This window comes from Lynx rufus, unplaced genomic scaffold (assembly GCF_022079265.1).
Source record: "Lynx rufus isolate CCGP_SWC_20201006 ecotype Redwood Valley unplaced genomic scaffold, mLynRuf1.p SCAF_5, whole genome shotgun sequence".
NCBI classification, from domain to species: Eukaryota; Metazoa; Chordata; class Mammalia; order Carnivora; family Felidae; genus Lynx; species Lynx rufus.
The window spans coordinates 62,976,808-62,998,332 of NW_025814867.1; the positions used below are offsets into that span (position 1 = coordinate 62,976,808).

A 21,525-nucleotide genomic window follows, 5' to 3' on the forward strand; every position below is an offset into this window, starting at 1 on the left:
GAGAGAGGGCAAGAATCCCAAGCAGGTGCCACATGATCAGTGCAGAGCCAATGCAGGGCTCAAACTCATGAGCCACGAGATCACGACCTGAGCTGAAATCAGAAGACGCTTAGCAGACTAAGCCACCCAGGCACCCCACACCCTTTTTTTAAGGTAGAAACTTAGGTCACTGAGACCCTCTTTTCCAAATATAAGAAATATGTATAGACAAACATAAGAAAATTGGGAAAAAACAGTGCAAAAGCAGTTAACGTATTGGAAATTAAAACTGAATTTTTACTTACCAATTTTCTGACATTTGCACTGTTGCTTTTCACAGTTGTTTTCTACTATAGTTTTTTTTAAAATTCTGATAATACAAATAATACATGCTGTTAAATTTCAAATTATGTGGAATTGCGTTTGTTAGGATAAGGCATAGCAAATAATCACAAAATCCTTGCAGCTTAACACAACAGACTTTTATTTCTTGCCCGCACCATACATTCACCGTGGATCATCAGCGGCTTTGCTCCACACGGTCACTCAAGGACCCACGTCGACAGAGGCTTCACCATCTTGAGCTATTACCATCTGGAACACACAGCCTTTATATTCCCTATGGCAGAAGAGAACACTGAAGGGGGTTCTATGCAATTAAATGCTTTGGCCTCATAGCCCTTTAGCCAGAAATAGCCACTTCACAGGCTAATCGTAACAAAGAAGTGAAATCTTTCTGTGGGCCTAGAAGCCGAGAAGTAGGTAGGAGTGAATACTGTAATTCTATACTCCAGGAAAAAATAGAGATTACTTCTCATTCTGCTGTGAGATAATCCCTACCTACTTCCTGTATTCCTGCCTGGCCTTTCTGACCTTCTTCATGGCCAATCTTATGTTTGGGGTTGGTGGGAATTACTCCTGTGATCTGATTCATATTTGATTCATATGTGATTCATATTTTGTTCTACCTTTGCAGCTCTAACATTTTATAAGTATGTGAATGAGAGCTGTGAAAGGGCAAATCAAGAATCCTTTGCTACGTGAAAATTTCACATTTTTAAAACCTTGCTTTAGAGTATCTCTGAAAGATACACAAGTAACTGGTAACCATGGTATTATCTAGGGAGGGAACTGTACTGGACAGTGATTAGTTGGGGGTAAGGGTGGGCAGGATGAATAATTTTTACAGCAGACACTTCTGTTGAGTTTTATACCGTGTAAATTATATTACCTATTTTAAAAAAAACAAGTAAAAACTTTTATTTTCTGCATTTTCTTTCTATATTGAATTATACCATGTAAATGAATAAAAACATCGGTTTCTTCAAAAGTTGTCAGTCAAATGACATTTTGTTTTTTTCACTGAATTTTGACATATCAAGTAAGGACCGTATCTTGAAAAGTTTATTTACTTTTCAGAAGAATAAAATTACATTATCCAAGTAGATCAGTTAGTTACGGTCCTTTGGGTACCAGTAATCAACACAGTCACTTTTACTTGGATGTCACCTTTTCAGAAAGCTTTTTCATGTACATAAATTGGGTCCCTTTTTACACTTCCAGTTGTGAGTTGAGCCATAATGTAGCTTACTGTCCGCTCCCACTTTTATCAGTCATCCAGCCAGAAAATGTGCTTATTAACACCTGAGCCTCTTTCCTCATGGGGAAACATCTATACCTTCCGTGATTATTGTAAGGGGAAGGCGGAAGGTATATAAGCCCCTGGACAAGGCTCAATACATTCGTTATTTAGCCACAGCCTTCCCTCCGTTCATTGGTTTCAGCAAATCTAACTACAGTGCCAGTTCCATTTTCTGTATGAGAAATGTCAATCCTGCTCCCCTTCGCATACCGCTGTTTAATGCAAATCGTTCTGTCAAGCTTTTCTGAGATTGCATGGTGCAACTATTTGATTATAATATTACGTATACACCTTTTTTATTTTACTCTCAAACTCTCATGAATGTACACAGGACTTTGTAAAAGCTACATGATGTACGATATTGCAACTGATTAAATGTAGATAATTGAGCAGCCTGCTATTGAGCTAGACACCAGAGCAATCTGTGAAATGTGAAAAAAAATGCCACTCTGCTCACTAAATCTTTTTTGTTTGGTAAAACACAGTAATCTTTCATTACAAAAAAAAAAAATGTTCCTTATGTTAATATGCAACAAGTGTCAAAAGGTCCTGAAACCAAACAGTTGGAGAACTTCTGGTTTGGACTCTGAAGCCCGGGAGCGAACACTGCGGTGCAAACAAGGTTTTATCAAATAGGTGCCATGTTACGTCTACACATATCTCAGGGTCTTTGGGAGACTTCAACCTAAATGTATCCCCTTTCTTCCTTTTCCTGGAAAAAAAAGAATATAAGCAGTTAATTACTGCCTCTAATGCCACAGAAAGTTATAGTTTTTCTAAGCAGAGAACTAGAGCCAGTAGATGACATTGAACTCCCATTAAGACGGCTATTAATGATGGTTATTTTTGTTTTCTATCTTTCACACAGAGCTCGTTCACACTGGTATGCCAGGTACCAAGAGTAAGATCACTGAAGGCAGTAAAATTGAAATTGGAAGACTGTCAGCCAAGAAAGACCTACTAGAGGAAGCAGAGTGAGTATGTCAAGTGTTGTGTAGTGTTAAGAATTAACTGGGTTTTAAATAGGAAACCAGAGACCGGATCAGTGAAAAGAAATCATGGTTTGTTTCCCTCCGGCCCTGCTAATTCTTCCAAACTAGCCAGGTTGCAGTGCAAACCCAAAGATGCCTTAAAAAGGACTTCCACATTAACTATTTACATTGTATATGAAGCGTATGAATTAATTCATAAATAGTTTAAAAAGTCATTCAGGAAAAGAGCTGTATCTTACAAATCTCTGGATCCCTGCAGTTCATGTGGACATTTTTTCAAGGGAAAATTCAGGACAGGTAGCCTATCAGAGGATTTTTGTCTTGCTTGGGAGGTGTAAAGAACAAAATACTGCAATTTTGAATACCTTTTTAGTGGTTTGTGGGCGAAGTAGGACACAAAATTGGTATGAGAAAGTTTTGATTCGTTTCCACAATCACTATGTTCAGGGACCATCATAAAATGACTAAAACCCTGTGTTCCGATAGACTTCTTTCAGCTGCTTTTTATTGCCTCAAGTTGCGTATCTAACCAGGGCCTTTTCCCCCCTCCTCTCTAGTTTCTTTCAGCTTCATGATTCTCTTACACATCCAACTTGTCTTCGTTCTTCCAGTCCTCTTGTGAAGAGGTTCATGGCTAGTACCTTGGTGGCTACAACTGATCTTTATCCTCATCCATCCCTTCTTAACTTTCTTCCTCCAGAGACTAGCCTGCTTCTCTGTCCTTCCAGTTGGCCCCTCTCTGAGAGCCAGTGATGAAATGGACCTCAGGAAACATCCCTCGGATGTTGACCACTTAAACATGGATTCTTTAATCTGTTTAATTTTGGATGAGTTATAAAGGTTAAAACTACTTTATACAAGTAATTCTTTTACCCTAAAGATATTTTTTTTTAGACGGGTCTAAATATGAACCTACTCTATTTACCTTTTTCACACCCATTTTAAACCAACACCGCCTATGTTTTTCTCATGTTTATTTAACTTTGACAGAGAGCACACACGGGTGAGCAGGGGAGGGGCAGAAGGAGAGGGAGAGGGAATCTTAAGCAGGTTCCATGCTTAGCACAGAGCCCAACTCAGAGCTCAGTCTAATGAACCATGAGATTATAACCTGAGCCAAAATCAAGACTTGGATGCTTAACCAACTGAGCCAGCCAGGCATCCCAACACTGGCTATTTTAAAACAGCCTTATTTTCTCTTGTCACAAGAACGACTTCATATATTCTTATCATTCCACCCGGGTTTCCTTATCCAAGCAACACCACTTTTAAGGCCAGTGGCATTTGTCAAGGTGGTAGTTATGATTCTCTGCCTTTGTACATCAAATCTGAATGGAATTTTTTTGGCAGAGGGTCAAGTTAAAACTGTATAGATTTAAACTATATATATTTGAGTATAGAAAACAATTGAGCATACAAAAGAATTTGTTTCATTGGTTCTTTTCTACCTATGTTTATAAAAATAGGTATAACTGATTTTTTATACTTGTCTTTATATATATATATATATATATACACACGTGGGGGGGAGGGTAAATACCTAATTTGTGTATCTTAGTAAGTCATCTTATAACATGGTAGATTTATAGCCATGACACTATGTTCAAGAAAAAGTAATTTATGACCCTTGTTAAAGAATGTTAAGGCAGACTCTACTCAGGACCTTTGCACTAGGTGCAGGGACCATTACAATGGGATTTTGCAGTGGGGTAGCGATTGGGCTCAACTCTGAATGCAACAAGGAATAGTAGAAATTTATAGCCAGCGAGCAAGGTGGAGGTTAGTAGAGGAGTATTATTGAGGAAACATCAGGGATAAGGAGGGATTCTTGCTAAGGCAGGCCAGAGTGATAGATCATCACTGGGGGATGGTGCGGGATGAGGAACTTCATCAGATATTGAAGGTCAGATTCTGTCAAACCAGACTCAGCAGGATTCTTGCTAAAGTTGGGACAATGAAAAGATGAACATGGAAGCTCAAGAAATCACTGGAACTCTCTACTCAAATGTGGAAAGACTCAAGTTAGGGTTCAATCTGTCCAAAGAACTGATCGCCTTCTCTCACACGGGATTTTTTTCTTTACCCTCAGATAATATCCTCAACTACTCCCTTGAAATTATTTAATCATTTAACTGGTTTTAGGCAAATTGAGTTTTTTGTTTTTTACTTTTCAGGCTTGGTGTTCCCTTACTATTTTCCTTGAAGTTTGAGAAATTCAGAGAAACCTATAACACTATAAATACTCGATGTATACTCTTTTAGTCATTTTCTTTTAGTCATTTTCTTTATATGTATAATGTCTTAACAATTAGATGATATGTTGCTGCATAATTTTGTAAACTGCAATTCACTTAAACATCCTGTAGAAATTTATTTTTAACATGTAACAAATTCATAGGGTTAACATTTAACAAGTTATAGAAGAGGAAGAGTCAAAACTTCCTCCTATCCCGAGAAGCAGTTTTAATAACTGCATAATAGTACATTAGGATGTGCCATGTATCATTTTTTTAAATTTTGTTTTAATGTTTATTTATTTTTGAGAGACAGAGCGTAAGTGGGGGAGGGGCAGAGAGAGGAGACACAGAATCCGAAGCAGGCTCCAGGATCTGAGCTGTCAGCACAGAGCCCAACGTGAGGCTTGAACTCACGAACTGCAAGATAAGGACCTGAGCCGAAGTCGGACGCGTAACCGACTGAGCCACCTAGGTGCCCTGTGCCATGCAGCATTTTTAACCCATCTCCAATTGTTGGCATTTATGTGTGGGTTTGTTAGTGTTTTTGTTTTGTTGTTTATATAAACATTGTGGTGGAACAGTCTTAGAGAAACTTTTGGTCGTGTTTTTTTATGATAAATTCCTTGAATTTCCTTCCATTTTATTTTTCTTTCATTTCACTTGGAGTAATTTCTACACCCAGTGTAGGGCTCGAACTCACAACTCCAGGATCGAGTTGCATGCTCCATGAGCTGAGCCATCCAGATGCCCCTCCTTCCATTCTTCCCCTCTGACCTTTCTTTTTCATCTTCTCTTTTTCCTGCCACCAAATGCCTTAATCACTCAAGCCTCAACTCTTGTTCCTTTGCCTTTACCTAGCATTTCTTAATGTTCTCAGCCCCTGTTCCTTCCCCGGATTCTTTGTCTTGTCTGTCCAAGTGCCATAACATGATCTTTGTCATGTCCAAAGATAAATCTTTTATCGTTCTTCCCTTTATCTGTGTCCCCATTATTTTCAGCTTTACTGTTTTATATCTTTGAGTGTCAGAATGATGATCCTGCAGCCAAAAAGCTTTGAAAATTGCTATCCTAAATTTTACTAACAAAAAGACAAAAAGTTGAGTGGGGGTAATGTTCATTGTCTGGAGTCGGAGTGAGACTGGGTTAACAGCCATCAATGATTGTTCTGAGTATTACTATCAGGTTGCTGTTTTAAGCCTGTTTTTGGCTCTGGTAGATTCGTTTTCTACTTCTCTCTGCAAGTAACTAAAACCTGTACTTTTCTAGAAGTTGAGTAATTTTTATATAACATTTTGGTTAGAGATCTTAAAGTTCTGGACCATCCTGGTCTCAAAAAAAAAAAAATGAACAAAGTATACACATTAATTCTTCTTGATCATATTCTGTATTATGAGAAATTTAAATTCCTATTTATATATTTACAGTTGACCCTTGAACAACACAGATTTGATGTGCAGAGGTACATTTACGTGTTGATTTTTTTCAATAGATATAGTGCAGTACTGTAAATGCATTTTATGATTTTCCTAACCTTTTCACTAGCTTTACTCTAAGAATATAGTATATGATATATATAAAACCTACAAAATACATGTTCACTGACTTGTCAGTAAGGCTTCCAGTCAGCAGTAGGCTATTAGGAGTGAAGTTCTGGTGGAGCTGAAAGTTACACACAGATTTTTCACTGTACCGGGGATCAACACCCCTACCCCCCTTCTTGTTCAAGGGTCACCGGTAATTTATTTGGGAAAATGACTGGATTAAATATGTTCTTTGAGACTAGAGGTGCTTGCTTTGAAAGGTTTAAATTAGACGTAACATCAAGGTTTTCTTTCCATTTTTCTTTACAGGGATGGAAAATAAAGTGAAGCAGTGTTTTGTCGTGTGTATTTCAGCAGGCCTTCTGCAGTTCAACTAAAAACATGACTGCTCTTTCTTCCGGGAACTGCTCTTTTCAGTACCAGTTACGTCAAGCAAATCGGTCCCTAGATGGTAACTGTCTGCTATTCTTGATAATACTTGGGAAAGTATTACTAAATACCCTCACACTAGGAATGAGAAGAAAAAACACCTGTCACAATTTTATGGAGTATTTTTGCTTTTCACTAGCATTCATTGATTTTTTACTTCTAGTAAACATTTCCATTATATACTACTACAGAGATTTTGTACTTTTAGGCGTTAGGTTTACTAAATACCACATCTGCCTATTTACTCAAATTATTTCATTTACTTACGGTTTTTTGCATTATCCGGTTTTCCTGATAGCTTGTATAGATTATTACCTGAATTTCTCTAAAACTCCAAAGCTTGCATTGAAGTGCAAAAAAATATTTTATTTCTTTACAGTAGTTTTAATTTGGATTTCAGTCCTTGCTTATGTTTTGAGGGATCCAGGTATCTATCAAAGCCTAAAGGCACACAGTGTTTATTCTTATCAATGTCCTTTCTACATTAGCATTCAGAGTTACTGGCTGTCATTTTCCATGGTGATGATTTTATTTATGGCTCTTATAACCTCTTGGTCAGAAGTGATTGCCTTGGTGCAGGCTGTTAGGATGACTTCCTATATGAATGAGACTATCCTGTATTTTCCCTTTTCTTCCCATTCTAGTTATACTCTGAGCTCTAAGAAAGCACTCTTGCCCAAGTTCATAATCTGTTTTCTCGGTACCTGGCTACCATTTGTACTACTTCAAGTAATTATCCTTCTACTTAAAGTACAGATTCCAGCATATATTGAGATGAACATTCCGTGGTTGTACTTTGTCAATAGTTTTCTCATTGCCACAGTTTACTGGTTTAATTGTCACAAGCTTAATTTGAGAGACGTTGCATTACCTGCGGATCCTTTCGTCAACTGGAAATGCTGCTTCATTCCACTTACAATTCATAATCTTGAGCAAATTGAAAAGCCTATATCAATAATAATTTGTTAATGTTGCCATGTGAAAACTAATTCAAACTGACAACTACAATAAGAATCATAATTTTACAAATGGGAAAGAATGATGACTCAGGACATACAAAGATTGAACTGAAACCGCCCCCCACCCCATGCCTCCAGCCCCAACTTTCATACCTTTTCACAGTGTGTCTTTTGGGACTATAGTATTAAAAACAAAATAATTCCAAGAAAAATGTTTATGCCTGTTCTGGAACACTGCATGTTGCAAATACTAATTTAGCAAAGAAGTGAAACGAGTTAATATTTGGCCAGTAATACTGATCTGTGTTACCCAAAAAATTACTGGATGCAAACTGTTATGTAAATCTGAGATTCACTGCCAGTAACATACAAATGTAACTAAACACTTTTATTAAATTCAGAGCAAGAAAATCAAGATCATTTTCTGAAAATTATTTGATATAAATATTCTTTAACATAAGGGGAAGAGAGAGTAGCTCAATTTAAATTTATGTAATTGAAAAAAAAAAATGATCTCTGTTCTTAATGCAGATAATCCTGGAAGAAAAGTTTTAGTTGCTCACCTTACAGAACTGGGAGTAGTGACTAGGTCTCTTTCCATGACATACCAGATTCATTTTCATTTATAACTTGTATGTCACATACTTGCATGTCAAATCATAATCACATTGGCAGTGTATCACACTGTAAAAGTAAAGGAGGGCTTCTTATCCTCAGCACTATTCACATTTTGGGTCGGATTAACTTTTTGTTGGAGACTGCCCTGTGCATCGTAGGATATTTAGCAGCACCCCTTCCCTTTGCCCACTAGATGCCAATCAAAATGTCTCCAGACACTGCCAAACTTACCCTGGTGGGCAGAATTGCCCCCCTCTTGAGAACTGCTGGAGTAAATCAATCCAAATGGCAGAATCATCTGAAGTCACTTTGTTACAGACTTTGTTTAATCTGTCACAATTTCTGAATTTGGTCCCTTCTCTGTGTTACTAAGTGTACCACTTTCTAATTCGCCATTACATAGGACTGAGATACTTTTTTTTAATAAAGTTTTTTAACTATATTTATTTTTTGAGAGAGAGAAATAGAGAGCAAGCGGGGGAGGGGCAGAGAGAGAGAGGGAGACAATCCTAAGCAGGTTCTGCACTGTCAGCAGAGACCGCGACGCAGGGCTTGAGCTCGTGAACTGGGAGATCATGACCTGAGCTGAAATGAAGAGTCAGATGCTTAACCGACTGAGCCACCCAGGAGCGCCCCAGGACTGAGATACTTTAAAATATACTGTACTTCATTAGTAAAGATTTACACTCTGCAGATTTCAAATAGGCAAATTTGTAACTATTTCAAAGCCCTCATAAACTTAAAAAAAGAAATTATTCAATAGACCAGCCAAATGGAAGAGGCTTTTATTTGTAAAGAAATGAACTTACAACTGGTCTACAATATATTATTGTAATATAAACAATATAAATAAATGATCCTGTAGGCCCACTAACCTTCCATCCAGACCCACATGAGGCAATGTTAACAACAATATTCTATGTGAAAATGTGCAGGTAACAAAGGTGCAATTACAAGCAAGTTTAAGCAGCAGAGTATAAGGTGCTTTAATTTAACAGTTAATGTTGCCATCAACAAACATTTGAATGTTCAATTTTACTTCACTGAATACAGACACAACAAATATGAAAATCTAAAATTCATACACATGCTACTTGTTAATATGAAAGTGCTTTCTCTTTTAAAAAAATACACCAAATGGACAGTCTTTTTACATAGATCATGGTGTGCTCTTATTAATGCAAAATTAACTTCATTTTCAGGTTATACATTTTAAAACGGTAGCTATAGACACCAATCTAGGAATGCTAATGCTAAGAGTGCTAAACTATTTCATTTCCTGTAAGGAGGACTGTAATACAATATCCAATGTAAAGAATACATGTATATATAATCTTAACATTTGTTTCTGTAAAAGTAAAAAAGGTTTCCTTTCCCCTTGGTGACGCTCTGCTCAACCTGGGTGGATCAGCTTTTGAGGTTAATATGAAAGTCCTATGTTAGGATAATGGGAGGAACCAAAAGGAATTAAAAATCAGTTAACATGTGCTTGAAGCATCAAAAAAAATCACAACAATTTGCCTTTGTGAAATCAAAAGACCGTTTTTTTTAACAAGCAAGACAAAAACAGTTAACAGAGGTTTGGCATGCCTGCCTCTCCTCTGTCAGTGCCCCTCCTGCACACTGTCTACAAGTCCAGTCTGCACCGCAGCTCACTCCTGACTCTGAGGACCGTTTTTAGAACTCACTTTGACTTTTTCCTATGGAAAAAAACAAGACCAAGCTTTTGAATGAAGTGATTGGGAATCTAGTTAAATGTCTTCGAAATGAAACATCTAAAATTACATCATCTTTGCCCAGCCCGTTCATTTTTTAAAATTTAAAAATACATATACAAAAAGTATGCAGTAGATATTTTAATAGCATAAAATATTTGAAAAATTAGGTAAATTAAAATATTTTAAAAGTACACTTTAACCAATACCATGGCAAATTTTTTTAAACCCAGACTATCTGGTTACTTGGATGTCTGTGTTCTATTTTCAATCAGTTTTAGATTCTAATCTATCACGTATCTGGACATTTTCCTGCTTTAAAAAGCTGTGACTATGATGAATAAAAGATGTTTTTAAATATTAGGTATTTTCATTTTGTATCTTTATGGAGAATGGTAGCATCAAGTGATGTTAATCTGTTTCGCTGGGCCAACAGGAATGACAACTTAATTTCACAGGATCCCCAAGTGGTAAGGAAACTTCACCCAATTAATCAATGCCATTCAACGTTTACTCTCCAAATAGTTGTCAATTCAAGCATGGAAGGGTTTTATGTTTACCAGTTAAAGGAAACCCTTTTCCTATGTAATACATGTGTGCTCTCTAAAAAGTAAGTATTTGTAATAATAATAAAATTTATTTTGTGTAATTTCTTGCTTTAAAAGCAAAAGAGAATAAAAAACCTGTTCAGCGATCTTTTCAGTTGTAGAAAGTTACTTCACTGTCAATAGTGGGTGTAAAGCTTTTGTAGTTAAAAATGTATAGTAAGTCAGCCTCGGCTTCTATCTTTGTATTCTTTGTATTGTTCTGTCACACACCCTGTATAGCAACACTTCTGGAATAGATTCAAAGTGTCAAAATAATTCTGAGAAATATGGGCTGTCACAAAAGTCTCAGAATGTAGATCCTTATTAGGTGCCCTTGATTTTATAACCTAATCAGGTTTATTATTGGCTGATTTGTATGTGAAATGTGTTTTAGGAATTGTGCTGTGATTCACTCAGACCACCCCCTACCCCCACCGCCCCGATGTCATCTAGCTAAATAGTTCACCCAGTGCATAAAAGTTTCCCTCTCAGTTCAATACAGTAAGTAAATAATGTCCATGTTTGTTTTAAGTCACAATTAGAATTTTGTTTTGGAAGATTTTGTTCACTTATTACTAGTTCCTGTCATATATACCACACATTTCACATAAGTGTTCAAATGGCTTGCATTTTAAACGAATGGAAAAATGCATGAATGACAATGTTCCTATGTGTTCACAGGTTCAGTGGTTAACTAGCAAGAAGCATTTAGAAAAATGTCCTCATTTGCTTGTCTGTGTAATTTTTCTTCTCTACATAAATCCTTAAGAGAACAAAGACTGTATATATAGGTGAACCAGGAAATGGATGCTTAACAATTCTCTTTTAGCAAAAGCTCTTAAGTATGAAACGGACCATTAAAAAGGGAAAGAGAATTAAGTAGAAGCATTTAAAAGCATTTAAGTAGAAGTATTTAAAAATACGTAGAATCATAGTTCTAGATCTGGGAGGTACCTTAAAGATGACTTAGACACAAATCAGCATTTTGAGTAGTATAGGCTCCATACTGTATATTCAGAAGAGGAAACGGATTAAAAGCTAAGTAATTGCCTGAGGTGTCACACACCAGCTAATTCCCCAACTGGAAGTAGAATTCCCAGCCCCCCAGCCAGCCTTTATCTTCATTCATCATATTCATCTATTATTTATTATTGAAGTAGATTATTTGGTACTACCTAAAGCAAAAAGAAGACTTTAACATACAGCACTCTAAACAGATTTTAAGCAGTGGACACTTCTGGTTTGCTTGAGGCAAAACTAAAAATTCCTTCTTTCTAAAATAGATCGATGTTTATTTCACTACCAGCCCCACCAGTATCTTATGAACACCAACTTCTTCACCTCCATTAATTAAAGCTCCACACAACATGGATTTAACACTGATAATATATATTCCTTGAAGTTTAACTTTTAAGCCAATAAATGATGGCTACGATCAATCCTTAAGAAGATTACTGGAGTCAATTTAAATAGGTGGTCTAAAAGGACTTACTAAATTACTGTTATATTTAAAACTATGCCATGTTAGCAATATTTTATATTCAGTTTTTTCCAAATTAAAATTCATCACTTCTTTTCAACAATACATTTTAAAACCTTTGTACAGGTTTTCTTTCTATGGACTCATACTGACGCCATCAATATCACTAAAAGCAATTATACTATTCAAAAGCAGGGAAAAAAATACTTCTCTAATGTACCCTCTTCTCCAATATCTCAGAGTTTTAAAATCATCATCTTTAAATAAAATTAAATGTTCACAAGCTATAAAAAAAAAGAAAAAAACATTCTTGGAAAACACTTCCCAAAAGGTCCCATAAACATGGCACTTAAGAGGTGTGTGTTCATGGGTTCAAGTAGAACAGGGGATTTTCATTAGAGAAGCCAGGCCTCAGATCTGAGAAGTAGGGAGGCCACTCCCTTTTAATGTCTGTGAAATAAGTTCAAAAACAGCCAAACACTGTGCTCTGGAAAATGATGCTGATTTGTATTAGTGCTTTATAACTTTCAAAAAAAAAAAAAAAAAAAAAAGCCTTCTCATAGTATTATTTTAAAATAGATTAAATAAGCTCTAAAAAATAACATGTAAAACTTTAAATTCTTAAAAATTTAGGAAACTTTTTCCAAAGAAGATAATATAATTTTCAACATTTTTTTTTCTTTATTGAAGAAATGGCTTGTATTGTTGCTATGAAGGAAACTATATAGTGTACATATTATGGACTAACAAAAGAGGAATATCTTTCCAAAGAGTTTTTTTTTTTAAAGATGTACAGCTTATAATAGATTGAAATTAAATTTCAGTAAGATTGCATATTTATTTTTCCTAATACTGTATTTGTGCTTATCTAAATTAAATTACAATCTTTAAGATGAAATCAAATGCTTTTAAAGAGACTCATAAAATACCAATGTTAATGAATGTGAATTAAACAGTTCATTTTATGATCCACACTACTGTGCATCAAAGAAATAGAGGTAGGCTTCCGCTGAAATCCACACTGATAAAGAGAAAGATAGCTCTTTAGTCATCCAATTCTTAGATACAATCTAACAAAATACTATCTTAAAATGCCTTTATAACAATCTACAAGGGTGATTCAACTGTGGTATCTGAAAGTGGATACTCCCTTCTATAGGTCCAATAACTCAATTATAAATAATTAACCTTTGAGTTTTTGACAAATATTCTCCAAGTACAATAGTTGTCACCTTTTTTTTGAAGTCAAAAACACTAGCTTCTGTATCATTGGAACTACTGATATGCTCCTAGGGGCAGAATCACTTGACAGAGAGTGAAAGAATGAGTATGGTTACAGGTGAATTTTATTGCTATAACTGGGATCAAACCATTACAATGTATTATTTTGAACTATTGAAGGTCCTATCTATATTACACAACCTCACTCCATTAACTGTATTATTACCCTCTTGGGTCTAGAATGTTTTCCTCCTATTTGTCACTTCCTCCATTTCCCTATCCTTCACCCTGGAAAACCTTCCTTAAGGCCCAGCTACATATATGGTGCACAGGAAACAGAGTGAACAAACACTGCATAGTTGGGCCAGTGTCCACTGCCCAAAGGTTTCACTGACACATGACTGTCAGGTGTTAGAAAGTCCTGCCCCAATTACCTTCCTAAAATTAACGCCACTACAAAATCCTCTCTAAGGATTTTCAGGCAAAAGTGTCAAGTTTTCACGCAGTTCCCTTAGGGCTGGAATAGGCTTTAGGAGAGGAAAGCAGGAAGCGAGGCCCTTTCATGCTATCAGGCAATGCCCAGTGTCAGCTGCACACAAGGCAGCATGTGCTCCTGCCATTCATTAAGGGTGAGGATCTTCAAGCCACAAAATATAATCAGTCTGTTCTAGCTGAAAATGTCTTTAAAACATTTTAACAGTGTGTCCAGCCAGGGATTTCATCTACTCAATGTGGCTGTGAGGGCAGCATCATTCATGTACGTCTACAATAGTTTATTCTTTCTCAAACTGTTTACACCCATATAAACACAACCGAAGACTATACAATCTATATATTGCCTTCCCACCATACTTGTGCCATGACAGTACCAGAACCCTGCAAATTCAAATGGGACTTTATAACATTTAATTGAACAAGTCAGTGATAGGGGATGCTGTGACAGATTTCAGCCTAGGACCGGTATTTGAATAAATGTCTATAATTTCACACAAAAATTATTCAAAGGTATGGGCACAGCAATACTTCAGACAGTTCTAAGGAAGTGTTTCAACACACTAGGAAACAAAAACAAACAATGGGCTATCTAAAAAAAATCATTTCTACTTAAGGTAAATCATGAATATTAACGTCAAAAGTGCAGAAATTTGTTCAGTGTTGAAGTGGGACAAGCAAAGTGGCAGGTCTCTTGTCTGCCTCTTTCCCATTCTCACGCCTCTTCACTAACATGTCTTCCCCTCATTCTACCTTCTCTACTCCTACATGACAGCCCTTAAGCTGAGACTAAGGAAAATGTCTGTTTAGCGATGCCACAGCAAATCAAAAGTACCATCCTGGAAAGTTATATGCCACTCAAAAAGTGACAGGTTTTGGGACAGTACTCTGCCTTATATGACAATGATTACATCAAAGGTGCAGAGCCTGTCAGACACATGCCTACTACACTAGGCTTGATGAGAATCCATGTCATGCAAAAACATCTACAAACCAACTCTCTCACTTTATTTTCTTAGGAACACATGGCTTAAAGTAAATAAAATTTGAAACTTGTAGGTTTTTTTTACTTCCCTCAAAGGGAAAAGAGTGCATCAGTTTAAAGTCAGAAAATGTACACTTAGCAAAAACAGGAAGAACTTCCCATGTTCTCTCTCATTCCTTCTCATCAATGAAAATCCTAAAACAATTTAGTAGCATGATGGAAACAAAATAATACTCTCCCCACCTGTATCATACCAGAACTGTGCTTAGAACTTAGAAGAGAAATGGACATCCAGTGTTATCATCTATATTCATATTTAACTGAAGCTTTGATTTTTAAGATTAAATCCTCTAGAAAAATAAAAAAACAGTTTCATCAATAGGGAAAACTACCAGTTGAAAGCAAATAGGCCATTTCTAAACAAAATAGCTCAGCTGAAAGAAGCAAGTATATTTTCTGGGTATGTTTTGAGTGAGGTCAAGAGATCTGGACTACTCTTAAGATTACTACAAGATTTAAGATTATAAGGTGCTCTCAATGGAAATCCCCCTTCTGGTAAGCTTTCTTGGATATTAACATGGTGCTAGGCACGAGGGCTTTCAATCAGTATATAATGACTGATATTAAAAGAGACAGTAAAGAAAAGGAGAACCTGTAACATAGTTCTAATACCTTAAAGGCTATACAGATAATTTAGTTATGGGAGGTACCCATTATTGCTAAGGGAGTCTACCCCAAAATCAGTTGCTTGTGGATTATCTATGATAAAGTTTTAATTCCACGGGAGACTTCCCTGTGTGCTCTTCACCCGCCCCGCACACAGTGGAGCATCCTATTAATGCTTAGCCTATTCCTGTGTTCCGAAACGGCAAGATGAGGGGGAAAAGCCAAGGATATGACAACTGTCATAATGATTAACTGCTAATAAATGAAAACTGACTATAGAGTTCCTACCTTTCCTTGAAACTTTAATCCAATAATTAACAATGTGATATAAAGAAATATGTAACATAGACTACAAGCTATTGTAGGTCTGGAACTTGAGCCTTACACTATATTACACATTCTAATCCTACACATAACTATCAGTAAACATCTTTTTTTTTTTTAAACATTACTACACAAAAGAATCCCACAAAGCATACATTCAAACAAGAGGCATCTAAAGATTAAAAAAATTACCCGCTGTATTTTTGTATAAAAATAATCAACATTCTCTAATGTACACAAAGCCAAAAGATAAATATCTGTGATGTCCTTGATGACATCTTTAGTCTTCTACTAGCTCAACACAATCTTTTTGAAAAGAGCAGTGACAATGACTGAAACCCATGGACTCTTCCCCACTTACTGAACGTCTGCCAAATATCTGTGTATGTTCCTTCTATTTTAAAACATTTCCATCGTATGGTAAAGATAAAAAGGATTAAAACAAATTTTTTATTTCCCGACAATAAGGCTCTCAGGGCTCCCACAACAATTTTGTTTTAATGTCATAATTCTGATAGAACACTAACTGTTCAGTGAAAAATTTTGTTTTAAAATGTTTTTTCTGTAAAACATGTACATACAAAATTATATGTGATAATCCAAGAGATACTAGTTGGTGGGAGCTTTGTAGGAAGCATGCAAAGGTTTAGTCAAGGAAAAAGGAATGTGCATTCTAGCTAGACCCAGCATGTTCAACATTAGAAAAAATCCAAAGACCAAACACATATCCACTACAAACTACTGTCTTGCCAGCAAAGGCTATGCACTGGTTCATAAGGTATAATGATATTATGCCTTCATCAGTGCAGAGGAGCAGCTCTCTGCCGCTCTATGAAAGAGAATATGAATTCGTACTTTCTGAGACTCAAATTATTTGTATGCTAGTCCTTACTTTACAGGTCAATTTAGTGGATTTTAGTTTTATAGGTCAATTTAGTGGATTTTCCCTTTTTCTAGTATGCATAAAACTGGCAAAAATACTTCTGCAGAACATTAATGCTGTCTGAAATACTTCCATTGTATAATGTATTCCTTATTATGTTTCATCTTTTCAAACTAACCCTCTGGGTAAAAAAGAGCAACATTTATCACTCCTACATCAGGGTTTCTGAACCCTGACACTACTTGACATTTTGGACTTGATGAATCTTTGTTTTGGAGGACTGTCTTGTGCACTGTGGGATATTTAGCAACATCCCTGTCCTCCATGACCCAGATGCCAATAACAACCCTCCCCAACCCCTCCAAGCTATGACAACCAAAATGTCCCTAGGCATTGTCAAATATCCCCTGGGGAGCAAAACTGACCTCTGTTGAGAACCACTGCTCTAAATGTACAAAAACTAAGAAGAAAACTAACTTTCTCAGCCACATCAAATTCTTGGGCAAGTCTGGAATAGAAACCAACTCTTCTGACTTCCAGATTAGTATTATTCATGCTAGAATGCAATCCTTTTTATAGACAAAGCAATTGTCTGACAGACATGTTTCTTAAAATGTACAACTGATATCTCGTTGCATACAATTCCAGTCACTGGACTCCTACTAAACTATTCCTAAATTACTCCTAAATTATATCTCTCATGACAACCTATAGAAAACTTACAGGGTAGAAAAATGTGTAAGAAAACCGAATCAAAAGAGGAAAAATGTAAATCATTAAATTACTTTTAAAAGGATTCTTTATATTAACGATAAACATCACCTTTAAAAAATTATCTAGTATAACACGTTTCTTTGAAAAATATCATGGCCCTCTATATCAAGTCTTTCAATGTTGCATGTAACCTGTAAAATTAACTTTACCAATGTTGGCTAATTAAGAAAATGTATGATGAATTACTGTATCTGTAGAAGAAATATCAGCTTTTGATGTGGAGATCCCAATGCGCTTGGTTATCCACCACAATATATGATAACATTCTAGGCCAGCTTGAGCCTTTACCTTACAAGTTTGTTTAAGAAGAGTAAAACTGCTGTTTTCTCACAGCTTCATGATCCTGTTAAGATTCCTTCAGAGAGTTGATGCGTGCACAGATCTTTAGGGCCGGGCCTAGTTTGATATTCATTGCACTCATAAGATGGTCTTCTTTTAGCAAAAGAAGGGCCTGTCCATCAATCTCCTGTGCTCTGAATTCATCTGCGATATCTTGGCAGCCTGGAATTTGATCAGAGGACGGAAGTTAGCATTATTATGTAACAACCAGGTGTTACTTTAACAGTGACAGTTATTCTCTCAGTGGGTTTGAGTATCTGAAATACAGGCTGGGAAACAAATGAAATTTATTTAGGGTAGTCTTGGGTTCACTCCTGAAGAAGAGAGTATTTCTTGGCATTCTGAAAGTAAGAATTAATTTGATATCCAGGTAAAGCAATTTACTTGGAATTCTTGTTCTAAAAATAATAATATAGAAATAATTAGTAAAAGTCAGGAAAAATGTAGATTCATTGGTCCAGATACAACCTACCTTGACAAAAAGGATAATGTATTACCTCAAAGCATGCCACACATATAACAAGATTGGATTAACTAGTTACTACACGTCATGAACTTATCTTTGTATAAGAAACCTTCACATATATGTATGAAGGAATAAAATGTAATGTTCTGCCATGTGAATAACAATTTAGAAATGTTTTCTCAAATACCAGAGTACCCTTTTCGGCATCATTTGTACCTTATTCGAATTTACAACCTTCAATTGCCAAGCACATTTAGAACATTTTTATTTTTCACTCAGGAAAGAACCAAACCATCAAGATTGTAGTATCAATCTACTGTAATGCTGCTCAAATATATTACACTGCTTGACTTGTATTCCAACTTCATATCTTAGCATCACTGGACTCATCTCCATTTTTGGTAGGAAAACATAAATCCCCTTGAAATCATGAGCTTGCCCGCCTAATCTCTTACCAAACAATATTTTATCTCTCAATGTAAACCAGGTGCTTCAGCAGGTAACAATGCTAACATCTACTTGAACCTCAAACGTTTTTATTATCTACCAAAGTCTGCACAGCCAGGTTACTCAATAAACTTCCCCACGAAGGGTAAGGAAACAACCAGGGAAGGTAATGAGTTAAGGAACCAAGAAAGGAGAGAATGCAGTAATGTGGAAGCTTCCTTATAAGAGTGAAATTATAAAAAATGAATTTAAGAATAAAAACTAACAGCTTAAAATCGGTTTTATTCAAATCAACATTCTAAGAGAAAACACAAAGATAATGAAAACTAGAAATGGTTATATTACACCCCTGGATAGCACAACTCTGCTGAAATGATTATCCTTTCTATTGCAAATGTGTCATCCTCTTGTTTATAGAAGATAATGATGTCATCCCTAAAACCCCAGCACCATGCTCAAAGCATTGTTAGGGGCTAAATACATACTTTTTTGTATAGGTGAAGGACTGGATGAGTGAATAAACAAACAATGAACAAAAACAGAATCTGCCACGGAGGAGCTATTTGTAATAGTAATAATGCACTTCTTTCTGTATTTAGCTGTATGGCCTTCTCTTGGTTATTTCTTTTCCCATCTTCTCTGTTAGTTGTTTCTTTCCTGTTTCATATATAGCAGCCAGTTTTTTTAACTTCTCTATTTTAATTTCTCAGACTTAAAAACTGACCTTTCAAAAGTACCCTATGCAGACTGTTACAGCTTTGCAATTTACCATATAAAAGAAATTATACAGTTAAAATGGGATTACTCACCATAGAAAGCTCCCTTTCTTTTCCCAGAGGTAGCTCTCAAAACTGGGCAGACAAAACTGACTAATCTTGCATCTAGTTGTGACTTCATCCTTCTTTTTATGAAAGAACTAATGTTCTTCTCTCTTCAGTCTTACTTACAAGAACACAGGAAAAGAAAAGAGAGAGAAAGATAGGGCAGGACTTACTTAGAGTCAGAAAACAGGAGCAATGAGAAGTAATGAGGACTGTAAGAGCTACGTTTGGGAATAGAAACAAGGAGTTTTCCATGAGGAAATGTATAGCATGTTTTTGTTCCTCTGTATTGTGAGATCCCTCTTCAAATGTCTTCTGGTACTAAGTAAACGTATTAGCAAAATAATAAAGAACAAAAAATGTTTTGGGAAACCACATGATTGAGTAGGAATGCATTATCTTCAGAATTTTGGATCGATAACTCTCTTAAGCCAACCACAACTAAGGGTCGTTATACTATACATTAGTATAGAAATGAAAAAATAAAATTACTTTAAAAAGAAAAAGTGGGAGTGGGGAGGCAGAAGCAAATACTCTTCCAGAAACTCATTAAAGAAAAGTGAATTTTCAAAAAATTTTTAGACACTCAAGGTATTGAGTTTCTGACACTAGAATCTACTTCTATAAAATGGCTGGTGCCCCAGGGACTCCTACCAAACATATCCTACCTGCAGCAACCAGTCACCTTGTTGGGTTTATGTCACCAGAAGCAGCTATCAAGATGGGCATCGGCCTCTACAAACGGACATGAGTCACAACTATACTTTGCAATGTCCAGTCACTTTTTCAGCTAAACCCAAAATGAAAGCACTCTACACAAAATTTCAGGCTGGTGAAATAGATCACTTGCCACAATGTAAACAAGTCCCAATATTAGTATTATGAAAACCAATAATCATATATTTTTAGATAATTCCTACTTTATATGCCTACAGAAAAAGTGAATCTACTACAAATTCACAAATCGATAAATACCAAATAAACTGATGTTTGCATTGTAACAAGAGTTAAGAGAACTGCAGTTAGTTGAAAACAAGAATCGTTCCTCTAGAGAACTTCTGAATACACAAAACTTGAGAAGAAAATAATTTTTCACTGTTGTAACAGCTCTGAGATTGGGTATAAAGCATACCAGCTCTAACATGGTCTCACCAGGATGGTTCACAAGATGATATTACACGAAGAGAAGAGCAAACTCTAGGAGTAAATATAAGTGCCCTGAATAAAGAGGGAAGTCTATCTCAACTGGAAAGAATGAAAATATAAGAGATTACAAAATTTATAAGCTCGTTCCTTCTATGAGAAAAGTTTGAAAGTAGACTTCTTGGTGGGGGGTGGAACACATTCCTGAATGAGCTTGAAAGAGGCTTCAAACAAGTTTACAAAGGCCAAAGGAGTACACAGAAATGAAGACAAAAGCATTTTCTGATAGAAGATTTTCTTTAAGTCACAGACATTAATTACTCAGAGAAACTTTGTGAAAGAAGATAGAACTGATCACACAGATAATCTTGTTATTTAGCCTGTCAAAGCAGTTTGGAAATAGTCCCATTTAATCAGTAAAAGGAAAGCAGAGTTACATTAAGCAGACTTACACAGTACCAAGCAATTCTAAATTATAAAGCAGTTTCCCTTTAATGATATGTAATATTCTTTGAGTAACTGGCAAAATTGTGTCTCAATGAACTCAGTAAGACAAGCATCTCAAGCTATAAGCAATAATATTTTTTTTTCAACTGAAGAAGCAAGAATGAGACAAGAATTTAGCCTTTGTTCTAAAAAAAAAAAAAAGCATATGAAATGCTAGAAGAATCAGATGTCTATTAATTGTTCATTATTTGACCAACTACTTTCCTCAGGTTATGAACAAACCCTCCTTTCCCAAAGGAAATAGTTTCCCCCAAATGAGAAATCAGGCTAACAGTTCA

The 21,525-nt window shown here is 35.9% G+C and overlaps 2 protein-coding genes across 6 annotated transcripts in view; one reads left to right on the forward strand and one right to left on the reverse strand.

The window, feature by feature from the left end:
• Positions 1 to 446: 446 nt before the first annotated feature.
• The window catches only part of PHC3 (polyhomeotic homolog 3), a 91,959-nt gene continuing 70,880 nt past the window's right edge, over positions 447 to 21,525 (reverse strand). For 2 of the 5 annotated variants that reach the window (XR_006965807.1, XR_006965805.1), the window contains 3 exons: positions 17,813 to 18,025; positions 7,692 to 8,463; positions 447 to 2,333 (listed from right to left, as the gene is read on the reverse strand). Coding sequence is in view for 1 of the 5 variants with exons in the window: in XM_047100364.1 (XP_046956320.1) it covers positions 17,871 to 18,025 (155 nt within the window). In the remaining 4 variants the exon portion in view is untranslated. Of the gene's footprint in view, positions 2,334 to 7,691; positions 8,464 to 14,289; positions 18,026 to 21,525 lie in introns of those variants that run through there. The other 3 variants (XR_006965804.1, XM_047100364.1, XR_006965806.1) reach the window with 3 other exon arrangements.
• Positions 2,490 to 7,789, forward strand: GPR160 (G protein-coupled receptor 160). Its single transcript, XM_047100369.1, has 2 exons — positions 2,490 to 2,595; positions 6,701 to 7,789. The coding sequence occupies exon 2, from the start codon at positions 6,773 to 6,775 to the stop codon at positions 7,787 to 7,789; it is 1,017 nt and encodes a 338-aa protein (XP_046956325.1). The 5' UTR covers positions 2,490 to 2,595; positions 6,701 to 6,772.